This window comes from Gymnogyps californianus, chromosome 8 (assembly GCF_018139145.2).
Source record: "Gymnogyps californianus isolate 813 chromosome 8, ASM1813914v2, whole genome shotgun sequence".
Classification (NCBI taxonomy): domain Eukaryota; kingdom Metazoa; phylum Chordata; class Aves; order Accipitriformes; family Cathartidae; genus Gymnogyps; species Gymnogyps californianus.
The window spans coordinates 23,684,676-23,704,310 of NC_059478.1; the positions used below are offsets into that span (position 1 = coordinate 23,684,676).

Sequence of the window (19,635 nt, forward strand, 5' to 3'; positions counted from 1 at the left end):
CCTGACATGGCTGGTTCCAACCAGTTCCAGCCAGTTCCACAGCAGCCCTACCACAGGGCACAGCTGAGCCCATCACCAACACGGGTGGAGCCTCTGTGGTAACAGATTTAAGAAGGGGAAAACTGCACAGCTGTAAGGAGTGAGGAAAAAAGTGTGAGAAACAAGCCCTGTGAGAACCCAGATCAGAGAGTGAGGAGGAGCTCAGGGCACCTGAGCAGAGACTCTCCTGCAGCCCCTGGACAGACCATGGTGGAGCAGATTTTTTCCTGAAGGACTACAGCCTGTGGAGAAGATCCATGCTGGGGCAGGGGAAAAGCGTAAGCTCTCAGTTGTGTAAGCTGAGAATAGCACAGGTACTTGCTCTGTCACAAGCCATGTGACTTGTCCCTGAAAAAATCCAACCTGCTAAAACCACCTTGCCTCAGCAGGTGAAAGCAACAGCTTCATGGGACATTTTGAAGATGGCTTGTGGTGGCCTCATGTAAGAAGTTGCTTGCCCTTCAGATTCTTCTTCATTTTACTTACTAATGAAGAGAGGATGAGCAGCTCTGTTCTTCCAGTACAGCCACTGCAATAAAAAAGTTTAAAAAAAAATCCTGTGTTGGTGTACTAGGTTCTAGCTAGAGACTAATTAATATCCCTCTGCAAGAAAAATTAATATATTAGGGAGTATTTGGAAGAAGAAAGGATTTATTTTACAAGATTTTTACCTCATATATATGGAAGCATTATTCTGTTAAAAAAGGCCCCATCACAATCCTGACTGCAGGGGAGCCATGACAGAGCCTGACAGCTCAGATTTGTCCTGACTGCTCCTTTTAGGATTTAAATAGCAGTCTTCAGCCTCAGCCCTCATCCCTACATCTGCTTTAGCTGGAAGTGAGCGAGAACATCCAAAATTTAAACAAATGGACCCCTTTTGGCCTCAGGACAGCTGCCAACCCTTCAAAAGCCACTGCTATTCTGTTCCCACTGCTCCACCTCTGAGAAGGCAACCACAATATTTCATGTACATTTAATACTAACATGAAATATTTATTACCCTTTCCAGCTTTAAGTTGTTTAGTGTTTTATCTCAAACCGGCACCAAAAAAACCCCGTACAACTGGAAAGATTTCAGTCCCTAAACCCATGAAAGCTGCAGTTAAGTGAGTTGCTTCACAAGATCACAATTAAAAGTTTATTTGCATTGTACATAATCAACCCTCTTACACTCTAAATTATCTTGTCATTACAGTGGTACAGAAACTTTTTAAGAGATGTTAAAGGATTTGAACGTGCATTATCTCATTACTTCTACACAATCTGTCAATAAATCAACGTATTGTGTATGACTGGAAGTGCCTGGCATATTCTTCCTGTCTACCCCAACAGTAAAACTCACTTTAACATCCTCGAGCTTTTCAGACCCCACATCTCAGCCTCCGATGGAACACAAAGCCCTCATACTGCAGCGTGCCATCTCTAAAAACCCACAAGAGTGCAAACTGGCCCCAGGCCAGCCCACTGGCCAAGCATACGGGCTTTTAGGTTACCTGTCAGTCTTCCCTGCCTGCACAGACAGCCTTGTCTTTGACAATTAAGGCATCCACAGCCTCTGACCACCTGCACAGGGGGCATGAGGGGCAGATGGACACAACATCAGCAGATGGTCTGTAGAACAAGGTGAACGAAAGCAAAAACTCAACCCACAACAAAGGTGGAGGATGCTTGTGGAGGCCCATCTGGAACAACACAGGAACCACGAGTGGCACAGCACAGAGGCTCAGCCAGGGCACCCACCGCAGAATGGCAGCATGAGGAAAGGGCAAGAGTCCTGCAAGATGGGGACACAGAGCAGGGTAGGGCTGATGTGCAGCCAAGGGAACAAGAGGTGTCCAAGGAAAGGCTGGGGCCAGCCTGCCACACCTGCACTCCATGTGTGCCACCACAGGAGGAAAGGGCTGAACCTGAGCACCTCCATGCTCACAGTCACCCCAACTGGGTACCGCCATCCAGCCAGCTGGGGGACACATCCTGCAGGCTGGGTGGGGACACCTGCAGCAGCTCCTCTGTGGGTGCAGGGCTGCAATGGAGTCAGGCCCTCACCCAGATCTGGTGGAGGCTCTGGGAGCCACGGGCCAAGGAATCAGACCTCAATGCTCATCTGCCCCAGCAGTGATGCTTTAGCATGCCAGCACCCTCCTTCCCAGGGGTGTGGGCATGGGAAAGCCATTTTTCAGTTCCTCCCCAAAGGTGAACAAACAGCTAAGTCCAGCTCAAAGGACTGGAAGGTGTTGTTTAAAAAAAAAATTCACACACACACACACACACACAGAGTCTGAAAGACCAGAGGCAGTGCCAGGAACAGCCTGCAGTGAGGGGAAGGGTCTCACCTTCCACAGACTCCAGCCCAAGCTTCAGGTACTTTCCATCTACTCCCCACCAGACTTCTTCGAAGAAACAATGTGCCAATACATTAAGAACCCCTTCTTAGAGTAAACACCTCTGAATAATTCTCACGCTTCTGTCTTTTACTATTGCTTCCTCCAAAACTCTACCCCTCAAGCCCAGGAAAAAAAAAAAACAAACCACACTTAAATACATTTTGAAATCCTACCAAAATCTGTTTTCTGTTACATTAACCACTGGCTAGTCAACATTCTTCCCTGGCTTTAAGGAGAGCAGCTGCCAAGAAGTGGCCTTCAACTCGCTCCAACTGCAGAGGCTTTGTTGCAGAGACACTCCCCTGCAAGAGACGAGTTCCAGCTGGATGTTGATATTTCACATTATTCCCACATGTTAAACATTTAAAAATATACAAGTTACTTAAGCTTTAAGTGCTAAAATACAAAGACAAAAGCTTCTCCTTTATTAAGACTTCAAAAAGACAGTGTATTAGTCCTGCTCATCTGTGCTTTTGCTGAAACAGGTGAAGTTACAGCTTACTTCACATGTCCCTGGCCATTATTCCCTATTGCACATTCAACTTCCACCTTAGTTACATTGTTTCCAGCAGAAACTCCCTCCCATTCGAGGAAGCCTCATGTGTTTAAACAAGAGGGGCTCCCACCAGCACCCATCTCCTCTCACTCCCTTCTTGCTGTAATTATGGGTAGAAGATGTAGGACTTTCTCCTATTTTTAAACAGTGCCAGCTCATCTTGGAAGGTTAAAAAAATAAAAGTCACATCTTATTGTATGCAACAGAATAATAAAAAGGCTATGTATCAGCATAACAGGCAACGTATAACTCTTACAGTTCTGCTTGTGGAGGAAGTTACGCAAAGCCTCCTGGTGTTAAGCATCTGGAAGGCAAGAACACCCCAGCATGCTATAAAGTGATATCTCAGCTCCTGGCAGCTCCTCGCTTGCAAGAGAATCAAGCATGTACTCCAGATACTTAGCACTGCTTTCCCTTGTGTCAGCAGCACTTGTGAACAGGTCCAATCCATCCAGGCAAAGAGGACACAAACCTTCCATCTCTCAACCGTGCTATACTTGAAGAAAGGCATACAAGTTTCAGTCTACATATGTGAAGAATAAAATGCAACCAGGCAGACAGGATAGAACCGTAGGAAGGTCCCTCAGGCACGTCCTTGTTCACCCATTTTGTTTGCTAGAGTTGCATCTGTGACATAGAAGTACTCAAGGCTGTCAGCCCAGAGAGGGGCTACAGAAGCTTTCCAAATTTGAGAGGCACAAGACGGAGATACTTCTACACATCCAGTCAGCTGAATGAAGCAAACATCTTAAAAGATTCCTTTGACTTTATCTATGTTAGCAAATATAGTCGATAGCAAGATCACTGCAACTCAGCGGTCTGTGCTCTTCTGGCCTCTTGGAGGCATCAGCATTCTCAGCTGCATTTCCAGTTCTCCTTCTCATCAGCACCTGAATGGGCATGTAGTGAATCCTGGGGGCAGGGGGGGAGGAGAGAAGAAAAAAAAAAAAATAGAAGAGATTGCTTGTTGCCCTCTTCCCCTTCAGTCCTTACTGCAAGAGGAGGATCAAAGAATCCCAACCCATCCTTTCAGCCACAGGGCCAGGTAGTGTTATACAATCCCAACACTACAGTAGATATTTTGCCACCAAGAGCTGCCCCACCACACTCCCTCTCTGCAGTTTCATCTCTCCTGTCACTACAAGTTTTAATTTGAATGATCTTGCTTAGGAAGAAAAAGTAGCATCTCAGCGCAAACATCTCTCATCCTGGTTGCATGAGGCAGGCTTTGCTAGCATGGGATTTTTCTTTACCTGGGTTAGAAGTTGATGACGTCTCAGCTGTCTATAGAACTGCAACACAGAAGGATCAGCTCTCACTACTTTCGGATCAAAATCCAGAACACGGAGACCTGCAAGGCTACGGGCTCGGGAGAGGGCTACATAAGCCTGCCCACTTTCAAAGACACGAGACAGGGAGATTTCCACACAATCTAAAGACATGCCCTATCAAAGACACAGAGAAGTTTGTTACAAAGCAAACAAACAGAAAAGAACACTGTGCTGTATCAACACTAACCTGTCCTGTGAGTCTGTCAAAGGTACCATCCTTGGTGTACAGGCTTGACAAAAAAAAGGAAGTCTCTTGTTTGACTATGTAACTGATTAAAAGATGGGAATCAGTAGAAAGAAAAGGACAGTTTTCCATTGTCAGGAAATTGCTAGCAGACAATAGGGTCCACTAACTAACTCCAGTGAGCCTCTTGTTGTGTGAAACTCCACAAATCCCATATAATCAACACAGCAGGGAAAGAAATGCTGTTTTCACTCCTAGTAATTAACTGGAGCAGCCACCAGTCTCAAGCAGTCCCCAGACAGACCATCTGAGACAGAGTTTGGGTTAGGCCTGGCCAGCCCTGTCTACACCAAGAGACATCCCAGGAGGCAGTAGAATTTACAACATGGCCTGGTTTAAGCAGTGGCATGGGAACAAACTCACAGGTCTAATACCAAGACAAGTATTTATCAAAGTGTATGAAGTCTTCTGGAAAGGTAGGAACTGTATTAGTTACATTGAAAAAACCCAGCACACCACCAAAGGGGGAGTCCAGCCCAAAGAGCACAGCTGTGACTCCTGCAGCTTCCTCAGGTACACTGCAAACCTCAGCATCACTAATGCTGATGACTATCAGGGAAACACTACCCTGATCAGCCCACAGCGGTAAATAATGCTGCTTTATAGTCTAACACCAACTATGCAGATGGCAGCACCCTTATGGAAACACTAGCAGTATTGCTAGCCTGTAACCCTATAGACAAGCATCACAAGCAGAAGAGGTGCTGCATTCTCTGCAGCTAGACACACATATTCTAGAGGTCCTCCACAACGAGGGCCTTTCAGTTTTCCCCTGTTTTACCAGCAATGCAAGGTCACCCAGGAAATAAGGCTTATGATGGTGTAAAAGTCTACAGACAGCTATATAAGAACACCCACCTGACTCTTGTGAATGGAAATGGCCCATGCCAATTTTAAAGGCAACTGTTGACGACTCAGATGAACTCCTGACGGTCCTTTGAAGACCCATTTCTCCATTCTGATGACCTGTGTGACCCCACAGAGAAACCTCACCTTAGGCAGCCCTGTAGGAATGGGAGCAGGAGAGAAACAGGGATGTATTCCTGACACAACAGCCAGGAAGCCAGCAGCCTAAGAACAGGTTTTGGTTTTTTTTTTTCCCCTCCTTCCCCATGTCAATCTTCCGTGAATTTTAGGGCTGCATTAAAAAATAGAAAATCCCACACCAAAAAAAACCCTAAACCCATACACAGTAAATAGGATGTCCTGAAATGATGTTTGGGACCTACTTAAGCAGGAGAATTAAAGTCAGGTAATTTATCAGCTGAGATGCAGAGAAAAATACACAATGCAGCTAACAGAACATTATTCTCTGAGAAAAACAAACAAATAGAAAAACCACCAAGACTTGCTTCAACAGAACAGACAGGAAACGCAAATGAGCATACACATCTAGAGAATAAAGAAAAGAAAACACGAGGCCCTACAGATAGCTACAGCTGATGCAGCACATGACATCATAGCTCATGAAAGCCCCAAGCCTCTCACTGCAGAGAAGACCTCCTCCCTGCTTTCCCTCAAATTATTCTTACCAAGCAGTAAACAAAATTAACAAATCATCAGCCATCAATGATAAATTGTTTTGGTTTTTTACCTCTTTCTTCAATAAGAGATCAAAAAGTTTACTTACCCTTCTGTTCACTTTCAAATCCTACAACAATTCCTCGTGCCCCATTCACCAGCCCTTGAGACAAATCCAGATTCTTAGCTAGCATCACCTACAGAGAAAAAGAAAAATCCCTTCATGCACTGCCTTTACAGCCTGTTCAGCCACCTGCAGCTAAGCTTCTAGCCAGGAAGCATAAGCACAGCATGCTGATATGGCCATGGCCACATCATCCTATTGCAGGATAGAGCACCAACTCCAATTTGACTGAAATTATTTTACAGCCTTTCCTTCCTGGGATTCCCAACTACATCATTCTGCAGCACTGAACACTTCACTTGAGCTCACAGCTGTGAACAGAAGCAGCTCAGATCCAGGGAACAGATTCCCCTTCCCTAAACACCAACCAGCCTAGACATATATAGAGATTCTGGGAACACCTAAGGAACAACTTCCCAAGGCAAACAGTGCTGCTGCTAAGCGCAATCCTGCATCCTTTCCACTCTGACAGCTCTAGCTCATAGCAAGGTTCCCAGTCCTGCAAATTTGGCAAGCTGTGCCATACCCTTACAGGTCAGGAGGGCTACTGTATCTGGAGCTGAGACTGCAGGCAAGGACTGCCTGTGCTCTCTGCTACCTGCAATCTTCTAAACCTGATTGGAAATGTGTGTTAAAATCATAGCAGTCACCACTGTCCACAAGACATGGACCTGCATTCAAATCAAACTAATTGTCTGGATAAGATTCCAAGCAGAAAGGATACAAAGATTGGGATAGAGTCTTCTGTTGGCCTGGCATAGCTGTTCTATACAGAATCTGCATTCTATACATTAATCTACTCTATACATTTATCTGCTATTCCTTTATTTCTCTTATGCCATTTATCTGCTGGTCTTTCACGAATGTATGTACACACACTCACCTGAGCTCCAAGCTTTAGCTCAACTCTACCACCCACAGGACACTGAGCATCAATCAACTTCACTAGCATTGGGTCACTGTCCAAAGCCTCAAAAGTGTGCACTTCTCCTATTAAGGAAAGAAAGATGTGACAAATTGCAACCATTGAACATATTCCACACAGCATTGCAGGAGGCTCAGCATTTATTTCTGTCCTGGTTTTGGCTGGGACAGAGTTAATTCTCTTCTTAGTAGCTGGTACAATGCTGTGTTCTGGATTTAGTGTGAGAATGATGTTGATAACACGCTGATGTTTTAGTTGTTGCTAAGTAGCGCTTATCTTAAGCCAAGGATTTTTCAGTTTCCCATGCTCTGCCAGCAAGCAGGTGTGCAAGAAGCTGGGAGGGAGCAGAGCCGGGGCAGCTGACCTGAACTAGCCAAAGGGGTATTCCATACCATGGAACATCATGCCCAGTATATAAACTGGGGGGAGTTGGCCAGGAGGCGTGGATCGCGGCTTGGGCATTGGTCAGCGGGTGGTGAGCAATTGCATTGTGCATCACTGTTGGTTTTTTCCTTCCCCCCGCCTCCTTTTTTTGTTATATTCCTTTTCATTACTATTATTATATTTCGTTATTACTATTGTTAGTATTATATTTTACTTTAGTTATTAAACTGTTCTTATCTCAACCCACGAGTTTTAATTTTTTTTTTCCTTTCCTCCTCCCCACCCCACTGGGAGGGGGAAGCGGCTGCGTGGTGCTTAGTTGCTAACTGGGGTTAAGCCACGACAGTTTCTACCAGCAATTCCTCTTTTAATATCCATTCTGCTCTGCTGGTAGGACATCTTCATACAAACCTTGTCACATCTAACAGCAGAAAGCTCACTATTGCCTCTCTTCCCAACATAACTCCTAGAGCATGAGAAGGCTCAGGAATCAAAGGCAGCAGTAAATAAGAAGTGAGCAGTCATCATTTTGAGCATATGACCAGTTTCACCTACTGCCAACATCAGATCTCCAAAGAGGACTAAAAAAAGAACCCTATGGCCAGACAGGGAGGCAGAAATGAAATAGCCCTTAATTCGAGTCATGGCTGGATAGAGCACAGTCTTTCTGAGATGCTATAGAAAGAAAAAGCAGGGGTATGGAGGCAATAATGACCCCACCCTACCTCACCACAAGCAATGAGCTCACTGTCTATTACACACCAAGAAGTAACAGTGTGGATTTTTAAGCAAAAACCTGTGAAGTTTTTCCCCAGGCAGCTCGACCTTAGCACACACAACTTGGACTGGTGCTGCTGTGCGTGACAGAACACCAGTTCCCTCCTGACACCACAGCATCCCCATCGCATCCACTCAGAGCTCAGCCCCAAAGCCAGCAGCTTCCTTTAAGGAGTTCACCTGATAACTGTTGCAAGCATCTCTCATTAGTTATTTCTACATCATCTTTATGGGTGCAGAGCCGCGTAGCCAGGATCCCATCACGCTCAGACCTGTTAGCAGCAGTCTGCATCAGCAGTCTGGTAACCTCCTCTGTGCACCTGGTAACCAGGAAAAGGGGATTATTATTTAAAGTGATCAGGAACAGGTCTTGATCAGCGGTAACCTCCACACAGCTGGATCGGGCTGTGCAAGCCCCAGGCCTCTAGAGAGAAGGACAGAGAAAGATAACTACACAAAGCTGGAGAGCAGCTCAAGTGTGTGTCCCAGTCCTGCCCTGGCCACTGCCAGCTCGGGATCCATTGAGTTCCTTAGCAGAAATTGCAAAGAGGGACCCTAGAAAGGGTTGTTCCTTACCAGAGCAGCATATATGAAACCTGCTTATGTCAACTAAAGCATTTATAGCTATTGCCCCCAGCCACGCATTCCTGGTAGAGCACAGAGAAGCGACAAACCGCTCTTTCCTCTGCTGTGTCAGTAGGGAGCAGGGATTACAAAGAGAGACAGTTTCTCCTCACCTGCCTAAACGGACTGCACTCAGGAGTGAGACAAAGGTCTTGTCGGTCTGTCTCCGCACTTCAGTCAGCTCCATGTTTATGTGGATGCATTTCCTCCAGCTTTTTGCCTGGCAAATCATTCTCTTGTTAAGAAAGCGGCAGACTTGAAGTATGAGAATGAGTTTAGGGACAGTTTTGTACCTGGAAGCAGAACTTGGTTTCTTCGTTAGCCTTGCAGACTGGGGGTAGTTGCAAGAAGTCCCCACAGATGATTAGCTGAATTCCTCCAAAAGGCTCATCCCGTTTTCTGACTGCCCTGAAAGGGAGGGAAGAGAGGAGAAGTTTTGAATGCCCTCCAGGACCTGGACATAGTCAGGTCTCAGAAGTTACTTCTTAGTCCGTCAGTATATTCAAACATACACCACTTGCAGTAAAAGATGATTATCCTCAGCTGTGTCAGAAGAGCTCAAATAATTAAGCAATACTATTACAAGACATGAAGTTTGCTTTGCTTACCCACCCAGATGTCATTACCAGTCTTGGTTCTTTGGTAGCTGTTACACTGCAAGAGAGAACTGCTGGGCACAGCATAAATGGACAGCTGTATTCTGGACTCAGCTCTATAGACAACACTTGGCTCCAGAGATGGAAACAGCAACCAGAACAGCCACAGCTGGGGAGTGGGGACATGATCAAAACCTATCTCAAGATAAAGATCTGCCCAGATGCTGGTTGTGATTTCATGCTTCCTTCCAGTCCTATGCCAGCAGTTGCCTTATATCCATTCACATAACCAGAGAAAAGAAGCGGCCTAGAAATTTAGGGAAATTAATTTCTGTGAGTTGTTTGACCTAACAGTTGCTCACCTCGCCACTGCCTCCAGCCTGTCAAAGAACTTGCCATCCACCATTGAGATCTCATCGATAATTAAGTGCTGGCAGGCCAGCCAGTGCTGGCGCACCCCAGGCCTCTCCGCCAGCTGAATACACTGGTCCAGCGGTGCCTCCCCATAGCCGATCCCTAGCAGGGGAGAAGAAAGCAAAGCTTCGGGAAGCTCCTGACTCTTTGGGAAGGGAGTGAGAGCTCCCAGCCCCTCGCTGTCGGGCAGACAGTTACCTGCAAAGGCGTGGAGAGTGGTGCCACCGATGTGGCAAGCTGCCACTCCTGTGCTGGCTGTAGCGTAGGTGCTCTTCGGAGGGAGGGAGCCCACGATCTTCTTCAGCAGGAACGACTTCCCGGTCCCTTAGAGGAGGGAGAAGCAGCCCGTCAACGGCGAGGCGCGAGGACTTCACCGGGTGACAGCCGCCCGGCCCCCTCACCTGCACAGCCGGTGAAGAAGATACTCTTCCCGCTCCGCACGGCGCCCAGCACCGCCTCCTGCTCCGCCGAGAGCCTCGCCGGGGGCCGCCTCTCCGCGCGGGGCACCTGCGGGACAGGCGGCGGCGCGCTGTGAGAACGCGGTCGGTAACCGGGGCCGCCCCCCTCGCCTCGGGACTCACCTCTGCCGGGCGCTCCCCCCGCGCCTCACCACCGCGGAGGCGGCCGGGGGCGCGCAGCAGGTCTCGCTCCTGCACCGGGCTGATGACGGCGAAGGCCGGCAGCGGCCGGTCCAGCAGGCGGGGGCCGCGCGGCGCGCCCCGCGGCCCGGCGGCGACCTTGAGCCGCAGGAGGCGGAGGAAGCGGCGCAGCGCGTCCGGGGGGCAGTCGGAGAGCAGGACCTGGGCGCCGCCCGGCCCCACCCGCACCGCCGCCCGCCCTTCGCCCGCGAACCGCGTGAAGAGCCGCACGGCGTCGCCGGCCAGCACGAAGCTCAGCGCCGCCGCCGCCGCACCGCCGCTGCCGCCGCCGACCACCCGCAGCACCGGCTGCCGCAGCCCGTCACGGCCCAGCAGCACCAGCGCGCCCCGCATCACGCGGCGCCGCGGGGCCTGCCCCCCGGCAGCGGCTGCTCCACGGCCACCGTGCAGCGCAGCTCCGCATCCTCCATCCTGCCGCCACCACCACCGCGGCCCCACCGGCTGTTCAAACCCGCCGCGTGTAGCAGCTGCCAATCAGCGCCAGGGGCTTTAACTCGGCGGCCAATAGGAGGCGGGAAGGGAATCGGTCCGAGGAGGGAGGGGACGAAGCACCAGCCGGGCCAATCAGCAGCCTCGAGGGGGACCACGTGGGGCGTTGCCAGGCTACGGGACGCCGCGTAGCCCGGCGGGGCCATGGCCGCCCGCAGCGGGGAGAAGGAGCCGCCGGACCCGGTGCGGCAGAACCAGCTCCTGTGCGAGCGAGTGCGGAAGGAGCTGCAGTGCCAGAGGCTGCACACGCAGTACGGCCTGAACCCGCTCCACCGCGGTGAGGCGGCGCGCGGGCGGCTCCGCGGTCACAGAGAACTGGCGTGAAGCCCCGAGGGCAAGACAAGCATTGCACCGAGGCGCAGGGCTGAGGAAGGCTCGTGGGGCCGGCCTGCATGAGGCAGGGAACGGAGCAGGCCGCGGAGCGCTCAGCCGCATGTCAGAGACAAGCGGCTGCACCCAAGAATGCCAGCAGCGGCCAGTGAGGGGTAGATCTGGAAGGAGCGACTGGTGGGCTTTTATTTTGCCTAGGGAACCAGTCTGCACACTCAAAGACAGAATGGAGACACAACCAATTTGCCCACATTAGACAGTGCCTTAGTAAACATGTAGAAGTGAGGCAACTATTTAGGATCTGGAACCCATGGATCCTGAGCGAACAACACAGAGCTAAGAAGGGGCAGAGAGCCCCAACACTACACCGTGTTTCTTCAGCCCCGGGCTGACTTCTACCTGCCAATTCACAGTCACAGAATATCATAATCTGTGCTGGCATGGACGGGTGATGTGAATAGATTCACTCAGGTCTAGCTTTTACAATAAAACAAAAACCAAAGGAAAATAATTTACTGAAACTTGGCACTCTGCAGGCCACCACTTGGGTGGGGCAGAACTTTGCTGTGGTGAATGCAGGCAGCATCCACTAGAAGGGCCTTTAGCATGCTTAACCCCCTTCCTAGGAAGTTGCTATTAGTCAGTACTCTAACTCATTTTGTTCTATTCACATGCTGTTCTTCCTTTACAACTTACGTGAAGTAGCTAGGCCCAGACTGGGGAATAATCAAAAAGAACATTTGCAATGATAGATATCCTATACCTGGCTGTAATGCTAAATTCACATTAAAGTAATTCACCTGCATCATTCCTTTCCAGTTCACACGATCACCAAGAAGCCTATGTCTTGGCATGATAACATAAAAGAGCCGGCAGATGGTAAGAAATCTCTAAACAACTTGTGATAATTACATATGAAAATGACTAATAAATAAGATTAAAAAATTCCAATTAGTCTAAAAGATGACACACATGGAAACACCCCTGTGACAATATAAGAAAGTTAAACTCATTCATTTTTCTTAAACATAAGGCAGGGTTTTTTCCACTTTAAGGCCCTTTCCCATTATTTTTCATTATCAGTACAAGCTTGCATTCACGCAATTATGCTTTTATTTTTGTTTTTAGTTATCATACTATAAAATTCTGCTTGAGAATCTAAACCTCTTTCAGGGGAAAACAAAAAAATCTAGAATCATGTTTTATACGTACATGTTGCCTGTCACTGCAGATTCTACATAGCCACTGCATATGGTAAACTGCTGAAATGGCTGCTGAGTCTTGCTTTACAGCACTAATAACAGGAACCCTTATAGCAACTGCTCCCTTATTTCTAACATGCCAATTTTGTCTAAAAACCTTAATGGTCGGTTAAGGTTGGCCTGCTCTAGTCAAGGATTGGGGGCGGGGGGGGAACCAAAACAGGGCAAGGCAGCAGGTCTCAGGCAACTGAGAAAGATGACAGCTAATGTGGAGCGCTGGTTGATACTAGATGTGGTATAAGAAAAGAAAGATGCTGCAATACAGTAGACAGGGATGACAGAATTAACAGGACAGTATAGGCAGGCAAATCTTGAAACTTCACCAGGATCAACTGGAGTAGAAATGTCATCCTGCATTCTCTTACAAGATCATTTGCAGAAGCCCAGAGGTTGCCTCCGACCTTGGCTTTCTTGCTATTGCTTGGACAGCATTAGGATGTCCCATTCTAACACACATCCATGGGTGACTGGTTTTTAAACATACTTTCTTTCATTTGTATTTGTGTCTCTCAAACCAACAGCCAAGTTTCTGAATCTTATTCACCATGCAGCACTGGAGCCAACAAAGAAATATTCAGAGCCACAAACTGAAAGCCAAGAAATTGGCTGGAACACAACCCCTTTGGTGAGTAGGGTGCTTAAGGACTCAGCTCTTTGCAGGACTCAGAGAGGTTCATCCCATCACACTGAAAGATATTCATGCAAGAAAACAATTTGTGACAAACATGGAGAACAGGAATGACTAGGAATGAGTAGAGCTGTTCATGGACAACAAGTTTTTAAAATTTACACGTAAGAGGAGTCTTCACACTGGCATAGGCTTGTGAACACAGAAACAGTAGACTGCCCCTGAGAAACTTGCATGCAAAATATCTACAATGACAGTCAACCCCAAGCATATTGCCAAATGCCACATATGTAGTCACGGCTGTTTATTAAAGCATTCAGCCATGAGAAATGGTGTAGTGAGCAATGTGAAGTGACATACATAAGTACTGTGAAAAGAAATGTGCTGCTGTACAGTATCTTTGAAACAAATTGCAAGCAGAACCATAAAATTAATAATCAGCTAAGTATACCCGAGGCAGAATACACCAGTGAGGATTCATTTGGGGAAGCGTGAATGAACAGGAGGAAAAGAAATCTTATTAACAAGCTGAGACATCAATCATATCTGACAAACTAATAGCTGTGACGATGACTGACTTTGTAGATTAGTGTTTTGAGAAAGGCAAATGAGGGCCTGATTAATTTTGGCCTGTTAAAAAGAAAACTAAGATAAATAAGAAAAAAAGATAGTCTTCTGCAAGTTTTCATATTATACTTCAGGTAAACTAGTTACTCATGACAAGGCTAGAGACAGATATCCCAGCAGGGCTTTATGCTATTAGATACTGGTGGTAGGATTAGACTGGCAGGAAAGAGGCAACTAAATTTGGCTGTAGGGAAGTGGGTTAAATTTAGAGTCAGGACTCATGATGCTGTTTCATATGTTAAGTTTTCCTTTTCACCAGTAACAAAGCAGTGAAGAGTATATTCTCAAAAAAGTGGCACCCTACTCTGTCACTTGGGCATTTCTCAGCAGCAAGAAAACTGTGCATCGCTCTTCTGAGGAGGGACTACTACTACTAATTCGAGTAAAAGCACATGACTTTATCATTTTTCTTTCCCAGATTCACGTGGACCGTACTGACTGCAGACTCTACTTCCCACGCCGGAGAACCGAGATCACTAAATAAATGGCTGCCATGGGGCATCGGGAGGAGCAGTCTGAGAACGTGCAGTAGTAGAGTGGCAAAGCCACACAACTTAGCAGCAGTTAATGATATCTAATGTATTAGGCCCTGCTTGTTATTAGGTGAGTCTGGTAGATTTTTGGCAAGAGAAGATAGCAAGAAAAGGGAAGAGCAAACCTCAGTCTGTCCAGATTTGCAGCCTGACAATAGTTACAGAAATAAACCTATTTATAAAATTGCTGCATTTGTCTCACTGCTGCTTCCAAACCATCTATATAAATAGTCTAAAAACCACTTTAACATCTTGACAGGCTTCAGACTTCTTATTTTGACATCGGCAATGTGACCCAGAACTCAAGTTCACCAAGTACATGTCAACAGTAGCTGTGGAAAAAGCTGTCAGAATGAAGGGAACAAAGGGCAGGCTTCAGCCACCATTCATAACGCAGCTAAACATGAATTAGACATAGTTCTGTGCAAACCATTTAATGCATTCACACACCAAAGGTTTAAGTAGAAAACAATCCTTCAACAAAGCAGACAGTAAGAAGAAACTAGTGATAAGGCACTAGTTTCCACTGACTTTTTTCTTGCCACTTGGAAGCATCCAGCTTGCTCCACGGTTAGCTGCTTGATGACAGCAGAAACACATCTTGCAACACACAGAAACATAGGAACCCCACTGGGGAGCACAGTCCTCTTATCGCGCTCGGCTCTTCATTTTCTGCCTTGCTCTCTTTCCAGGTCTCTTCTGCAAAAAAAGGACAGGTTCAGATCTTTATTTTCATGTCCTCAATCTTTGTTCTAGCTCTATAGCTTGGGGAGGATACCAAGGAGAGGATATCTGTCAGTACCTCTGGAGAGGAAGGTTTTGGGACACAGGTAGCAACAAACAGTACTTGCTAACTCCCCCACTCATTTCCCTGCTTAGACACCAAAGCATCGTCCTCAACTCTGTCTGCAACTGAATTATGCTCAGCTCCCAAACACAGACATCGTCACTTCCAGATGCTGGAGGCACCCATCATGTACTCAGCTCTCCCTCCCAGACCAGGGCTGGCTTTCTAGCCAACCAGGATCATTTGCATGCAACTTTTTACTTACATTGAGGGCTTTTTTTCCTCCTTTTCCTGCTTTTCTTGGGCCTTTGTTGTGAGCCACTTTTGACCGGAAGCTGGATACATCATTAAAACTCTCCTTTGTATTCCACTTTGAGCCCTTCTTCTTCCCACCAAAACCAAACTTCTGATTCTTATATCGTCTTTTGGCATTTGGTCTGAAAAACAACCGAACAGCATCATCGCCTATATTCCTTTCCTCAGGAAGCTCTCAAGAAGGCACATGTATCTGCTGATGGACCCCCATCAGCCATTGTAAACCTTTCCCTTCTTATCGAAGAGACAGAAATTAGCACATTTCAGTGTCCGTTCCATTCTGGCCACAGTTTTCCTCCTCTCTAGGGACAGAAAGCCACCTCAGACTTATTTTAACGAACATTAATCAGAACAGCTTTCTTGTTCCACCAAATGATCCCCTAAAAGACTGAAAAAATCAGAGATTCTGCATTTAAATATCCCTCTTTTCTGGTCTCACCCCTTCTTTATCCGTTGACTTGCACTGCCTTTTTTATTCCCCTGAGACGACGTCTGCTCTTCGTCTAGAAAATCCAGCTTGTCAGAGAGACCTGCAAGAGCGAAGACATAACAGTTGCTCAGCTACCACCACAGAAAATACGAATTTTCAGTCTAAGCAAGTAACAGCAACAAGTCACCCTCACTGAAGAACAGCTACTTGGGAGGATTTTCACTGCCACTGGCATATGATTCTGCACAGCAGCAGCCTTTCAAGCTCACTGCCCAGCACTACAGATTGACACCACACATCACACTGCCTTACACTCCTCACACATCACTATTCCCATTACACATTTGCTCTCTTAGACAAGTTAACTTTACCTTTCTGGTATTTCTTTACTGCATTCAACATATTTTTTTTCTCCTTTTGTCTCCTCTGCAGAATCTCAGTTTGCACCTGAGATTAGAAGCAGAATGTTAGTGTTGTTCCTTGTAGTGTCCCACACTTTTTTTTTTTCTTTTTTTTTTTTTAAGGTATTCCATCTTTTGCTCTGTCTTCCTTCAAAGCAGCTAGACAGAAGACTAGACAGATTCCATATATTTTAGCCAGCCTCCTATGGTCTCACTTTCTAAGCTCCTCACTCAAGCTCTAGATTCTCATCATAGATAGGTCCCTTTTGTAGCTCCTTCTCACCTTCTTGCCATATTTTCTCATTGCACGGAGCTGTTTCGCTTTCTCAGACCTCTCCATTGCTTCCTGTTTACTCTTAAGCTTCTGTCGAATCTTATTAGGGGATAGAAAAACAAAATTTATCAGTAACGCAAAAGAAAATATGAGAATTTTATGATTGCTGTGCAGTCCTGAAATCAATAATTAAGTGAACTATCAATGAGTGTAAAATGAAAACATCTCTCAATCAGATAATGTTTTATAAGGCATAACGTTCTTTCAACTCAAGGCTGGCACAGTTATTACAGAAACTCCTGAACTGATCTGTAGCCAAAACCTGGTTAAAAAGACAAAAGTCACACAGAGACAAGACAAAGCCTTATAATGGGCTCTAATGGAACCGCTAAACAAGAGTATCTTGTCACATCTTGTCAGTCTACTCAGGTGTATGTAGAAGACTTGATAGTTTCTTTCTTGTCATTATTAGAAGTAAAGCACTGAAGAAGAGTCAACAACCCTTCCATGCCATAGAAAACATCTTTTTCGTTCCCTCCTTGTTCACAAACATTTCTATAAGGATGCCGCATTACAACGGATTACAGAGATTTCAACACAGATCTTCTGGATTCAGTCTGTGACTCCACTAGGAGATAAAAACCTCTGTTCTTCAAACAGAAGCCAGCAAAAGAAGGTAACAGTAATGTGCAGAATTGACTTAAGCCTCAGCACAAGCTATTTATTAATCGTCATCTTCTCTAGGAAGATTCTATCAGCCATCAAAACAGTGACCAAGTCATACATGAACCTCCAAATTAGACTCCTGCTCATGGAGTTTAACTTTACACAATGTAGTCTTTTTTCCAAAATGAAAACAAAAATTAGGGTTCCGTTTTGAACAAAGACCACAATCAAGAAGCAAGTTCGTGAAATTCTTATTTCCTACACAAATCTGACTTACTACCCATGATAGCTTAATTCAATAACACACAGTTTAAAATTACAGCGAACAAAACCACAGTAAGTATAAACAAATAGCTATACTTAAATAGGCAAAAAGGATCACGTTAATGCCACAGACTGCAAGTCTTAGGCCAAAGAGCATAAACACAGCCAACTTTACAACCACTGTCACACGTATGGAGAAAAAGTCTCCCTTTTTAATATTAAATACGTTCAGGACAGAATATAAATCGTGCTTTTCTACTTTATGTTCCAACCTCTTATGGAAATCCCCACGTTGCACTGAAATACCTAAACAGGAAGAAATTTCCTGCCACAAACAAAATTTCAAACACAAACACTGTCACAGGCATTTGTCAAAGAGATGAAGGTAAGTATTCACACATCACACCTTAAAGTTAATCCCTACCACAGGCTAAAACCAACACATAACACAGGAAAGAAAGCCATTATTCACTGCACATACCTTCTGCATCTGTTGGTCTGATTTGGCCATTTCTGCAAAGTAATCATCTGGCCTTCTAGTAGGAACTTGGAGCTTACGCAACTTAGGTAGGGCTTCCAGGACCGCTGCCTGAGCCTGCCGGTAACTAGGGAGACAGCACAGCACCAGCTCTGTCACTGGGTATCGGGCATCTCACAGCGCTGACAGAAATTCTGCTCACATAAGCTAGCTGATGCTGGGATCTAACAAGCATTGATCTAGAATTATATCAACATTCTGTGCCCTACAGCATTCAGTGCTACTAAAAGCAATGTAGGTGCCAGTACAATATTAACAGTTATATCTTATACATATACAATTATCTAGTTTCCAGTTACAGTTTTGTATGTTGGATTATAAAAGGCAAGACAAAACAAGAGAACTGTAATAACACCAAAACAAATCCACAAAGAAAAATCCATATCCTGTGTTAAAGCCATACCGCTGCAACGAAGGAACTTTTTAAATAAACTTTTCAGCAAAGGATGGAAGTCTGCCGCAAGGAGGGAAATTATTTCCAGTCACAAGACAACTTAAATATACTAGCATTGATTTGTAGTTATTCTGGAAAACATTCAGAGCCCTCAAATGTAAAATACATGGCCCAAGAGTGACACAATACTGGTGACAGCCAGTGTGGCAGTCTGCAGCACGCCTGAGAAAGACGACTCCAAGCACACAGCAGTATGCCGACACCCTACAAGAAATCTCCCTTTTTTTACACTTACAAGCTCATCTCTCTCTGGAAATCATTCTCAGGATCAACAGCATCTTTGTTAGAAGCACTCTGTGAGACGGGGTCCACGACCTGGCCCGAAGTCACATCCAGCCTTTCCACCCAAGCTAGCTGCTGCCTGAATTCGGACAGGCACTGCTTCAGGCCGTCCTGTGAGAGAAGCACAGCTCTGCACACCACCGCACAGAGCCACCTCCCCAAGGCTGGCCCGGCTGAATACCCAGGTCACACCGCGGGCTGCTCCTCCAAGGCCGCTGCGTGACACCCCACATCACCACAGCAGCGCAGGAACGCCGGAGGCCTGCCCTGCCCCGACACCCGCGGCCCCAGCCCCAGCGGGGGCTCCACTGCCCCGCACCCGGCGCTGGGGGACGCGGGCCCCGGCCCGGGGTTTCCGCCCTGTCCCGGGAAGGCGCCGTCCCGCCTCGCAGGCCCCGCTCACCGCGTCGTTGCGCCGCTTCGGCCGCTCCTCCAGTACCACGTTGAGCCCCGGCTTCAGCGCGCCCCTCGAGAAGGCCTCCTGGAGCTGTGGAGAGGGCACGGTCAGGCCGCGCCGCCGGCGGGGGCACCGGGCGGCCCTACCCCGCGGCTGCCGGGGGAGGCCTCACCGCCGCGCCCGCGCCCCGGCCCCGCCACCGCGGCCACGGGCTCACCTCCGAGTCCGAGAGAGAGGAGTCCTCCGAGCCGGAGTCCGAGCCGGAGTCGGAGAGGGAGCCGCGCCGCGCCATGCTGCCCCTGCTGCCACCGCCGCTTCCGGCCGCGTGCGCGCGCCGCCGCCGCCGCTTCCGGGGGTGCCGGGGCCGCGGTTGCCAC

At 47.2% G+C, this 19,635-nt stretch overlaps 3 protein-coding genes across 3 annotated transcripts; 1 reads left to right on the plus strand and 2 right to left on the minus strand.

The window, feature by feature from the left end:
- Positions 1–1,166: 1,166 nt before the first annotated feature.
- Positions 1,167–10,991, minus strand: PIF1 (PIF1 5'-to-3' DNA helicase). The gene is given in 13 exon segments (XM_050900798.1): positions 1,167–3,894; positions 4,236–4,427; positions 5,416–5,561; positions 6,188–6,275; positions 7,086–7,192; positions 8,469–8,608; positions 9,026–9,132; positions 9,206–9,320; positions 9,871–10,024; positions 10,121–10,246; positions 10,297–10,429; positions 10,504–10,934; positions 10,937–10,991. Coding segments are annotated over 13 exon segments (1,851 nt in total). The 3' UTR covers positions 1,167–3,837.
- A 223-nt stretch (positions 10,992–11,214) lies between these two features.
- On the plus strand, positions 11,215–14,461 carry CFAP144 (cilia and flagella associated protein 144). The gene is made up of 4 exons (XM_050900807.1): positions 11,215–11,347; positions 12,220–12,279; positions 13,184–13,287; positions 14,336–14,461. The coding sequence occupies exons 1-4, from the start codon at positions 11,215–11,217 to the stop codon at positions 14,399–14,401; spliced, it is 363 nt and encodes a 120-aa protein (XP_050756764.1). The 3' UTR covers positions 14,402–14,461.
- On the minus strand, positions 14,418–19,550 carry EBNA1BP2 (EBNA1 binding protein 2). The gene is made up of 9 exons (XM_050900806.1): positions 19,476–19,550; positions 19,265–19,348; positions 18,815–18,972; positions 18,069–18,192; positions 16,667–16,756; positions 16,354–16,429; positions 15,992–16,082; positions 15,503–15,674; positions 14,418–15,149 (listed from the first exon to the last, which is right to left on the minus strand). The coding sequence occupies exons 1-9, from the start codon at positions 19,548–19,550 to the stop codon at positions 15,099–15,101; spliced, it is 921 nt and encodes a 306-aa protein (XP_050756763.1). The 3' UTR covers positions 14,418–15,098.
- Positions 19,551–19,635: the final 85 nt, after the last annotated feature.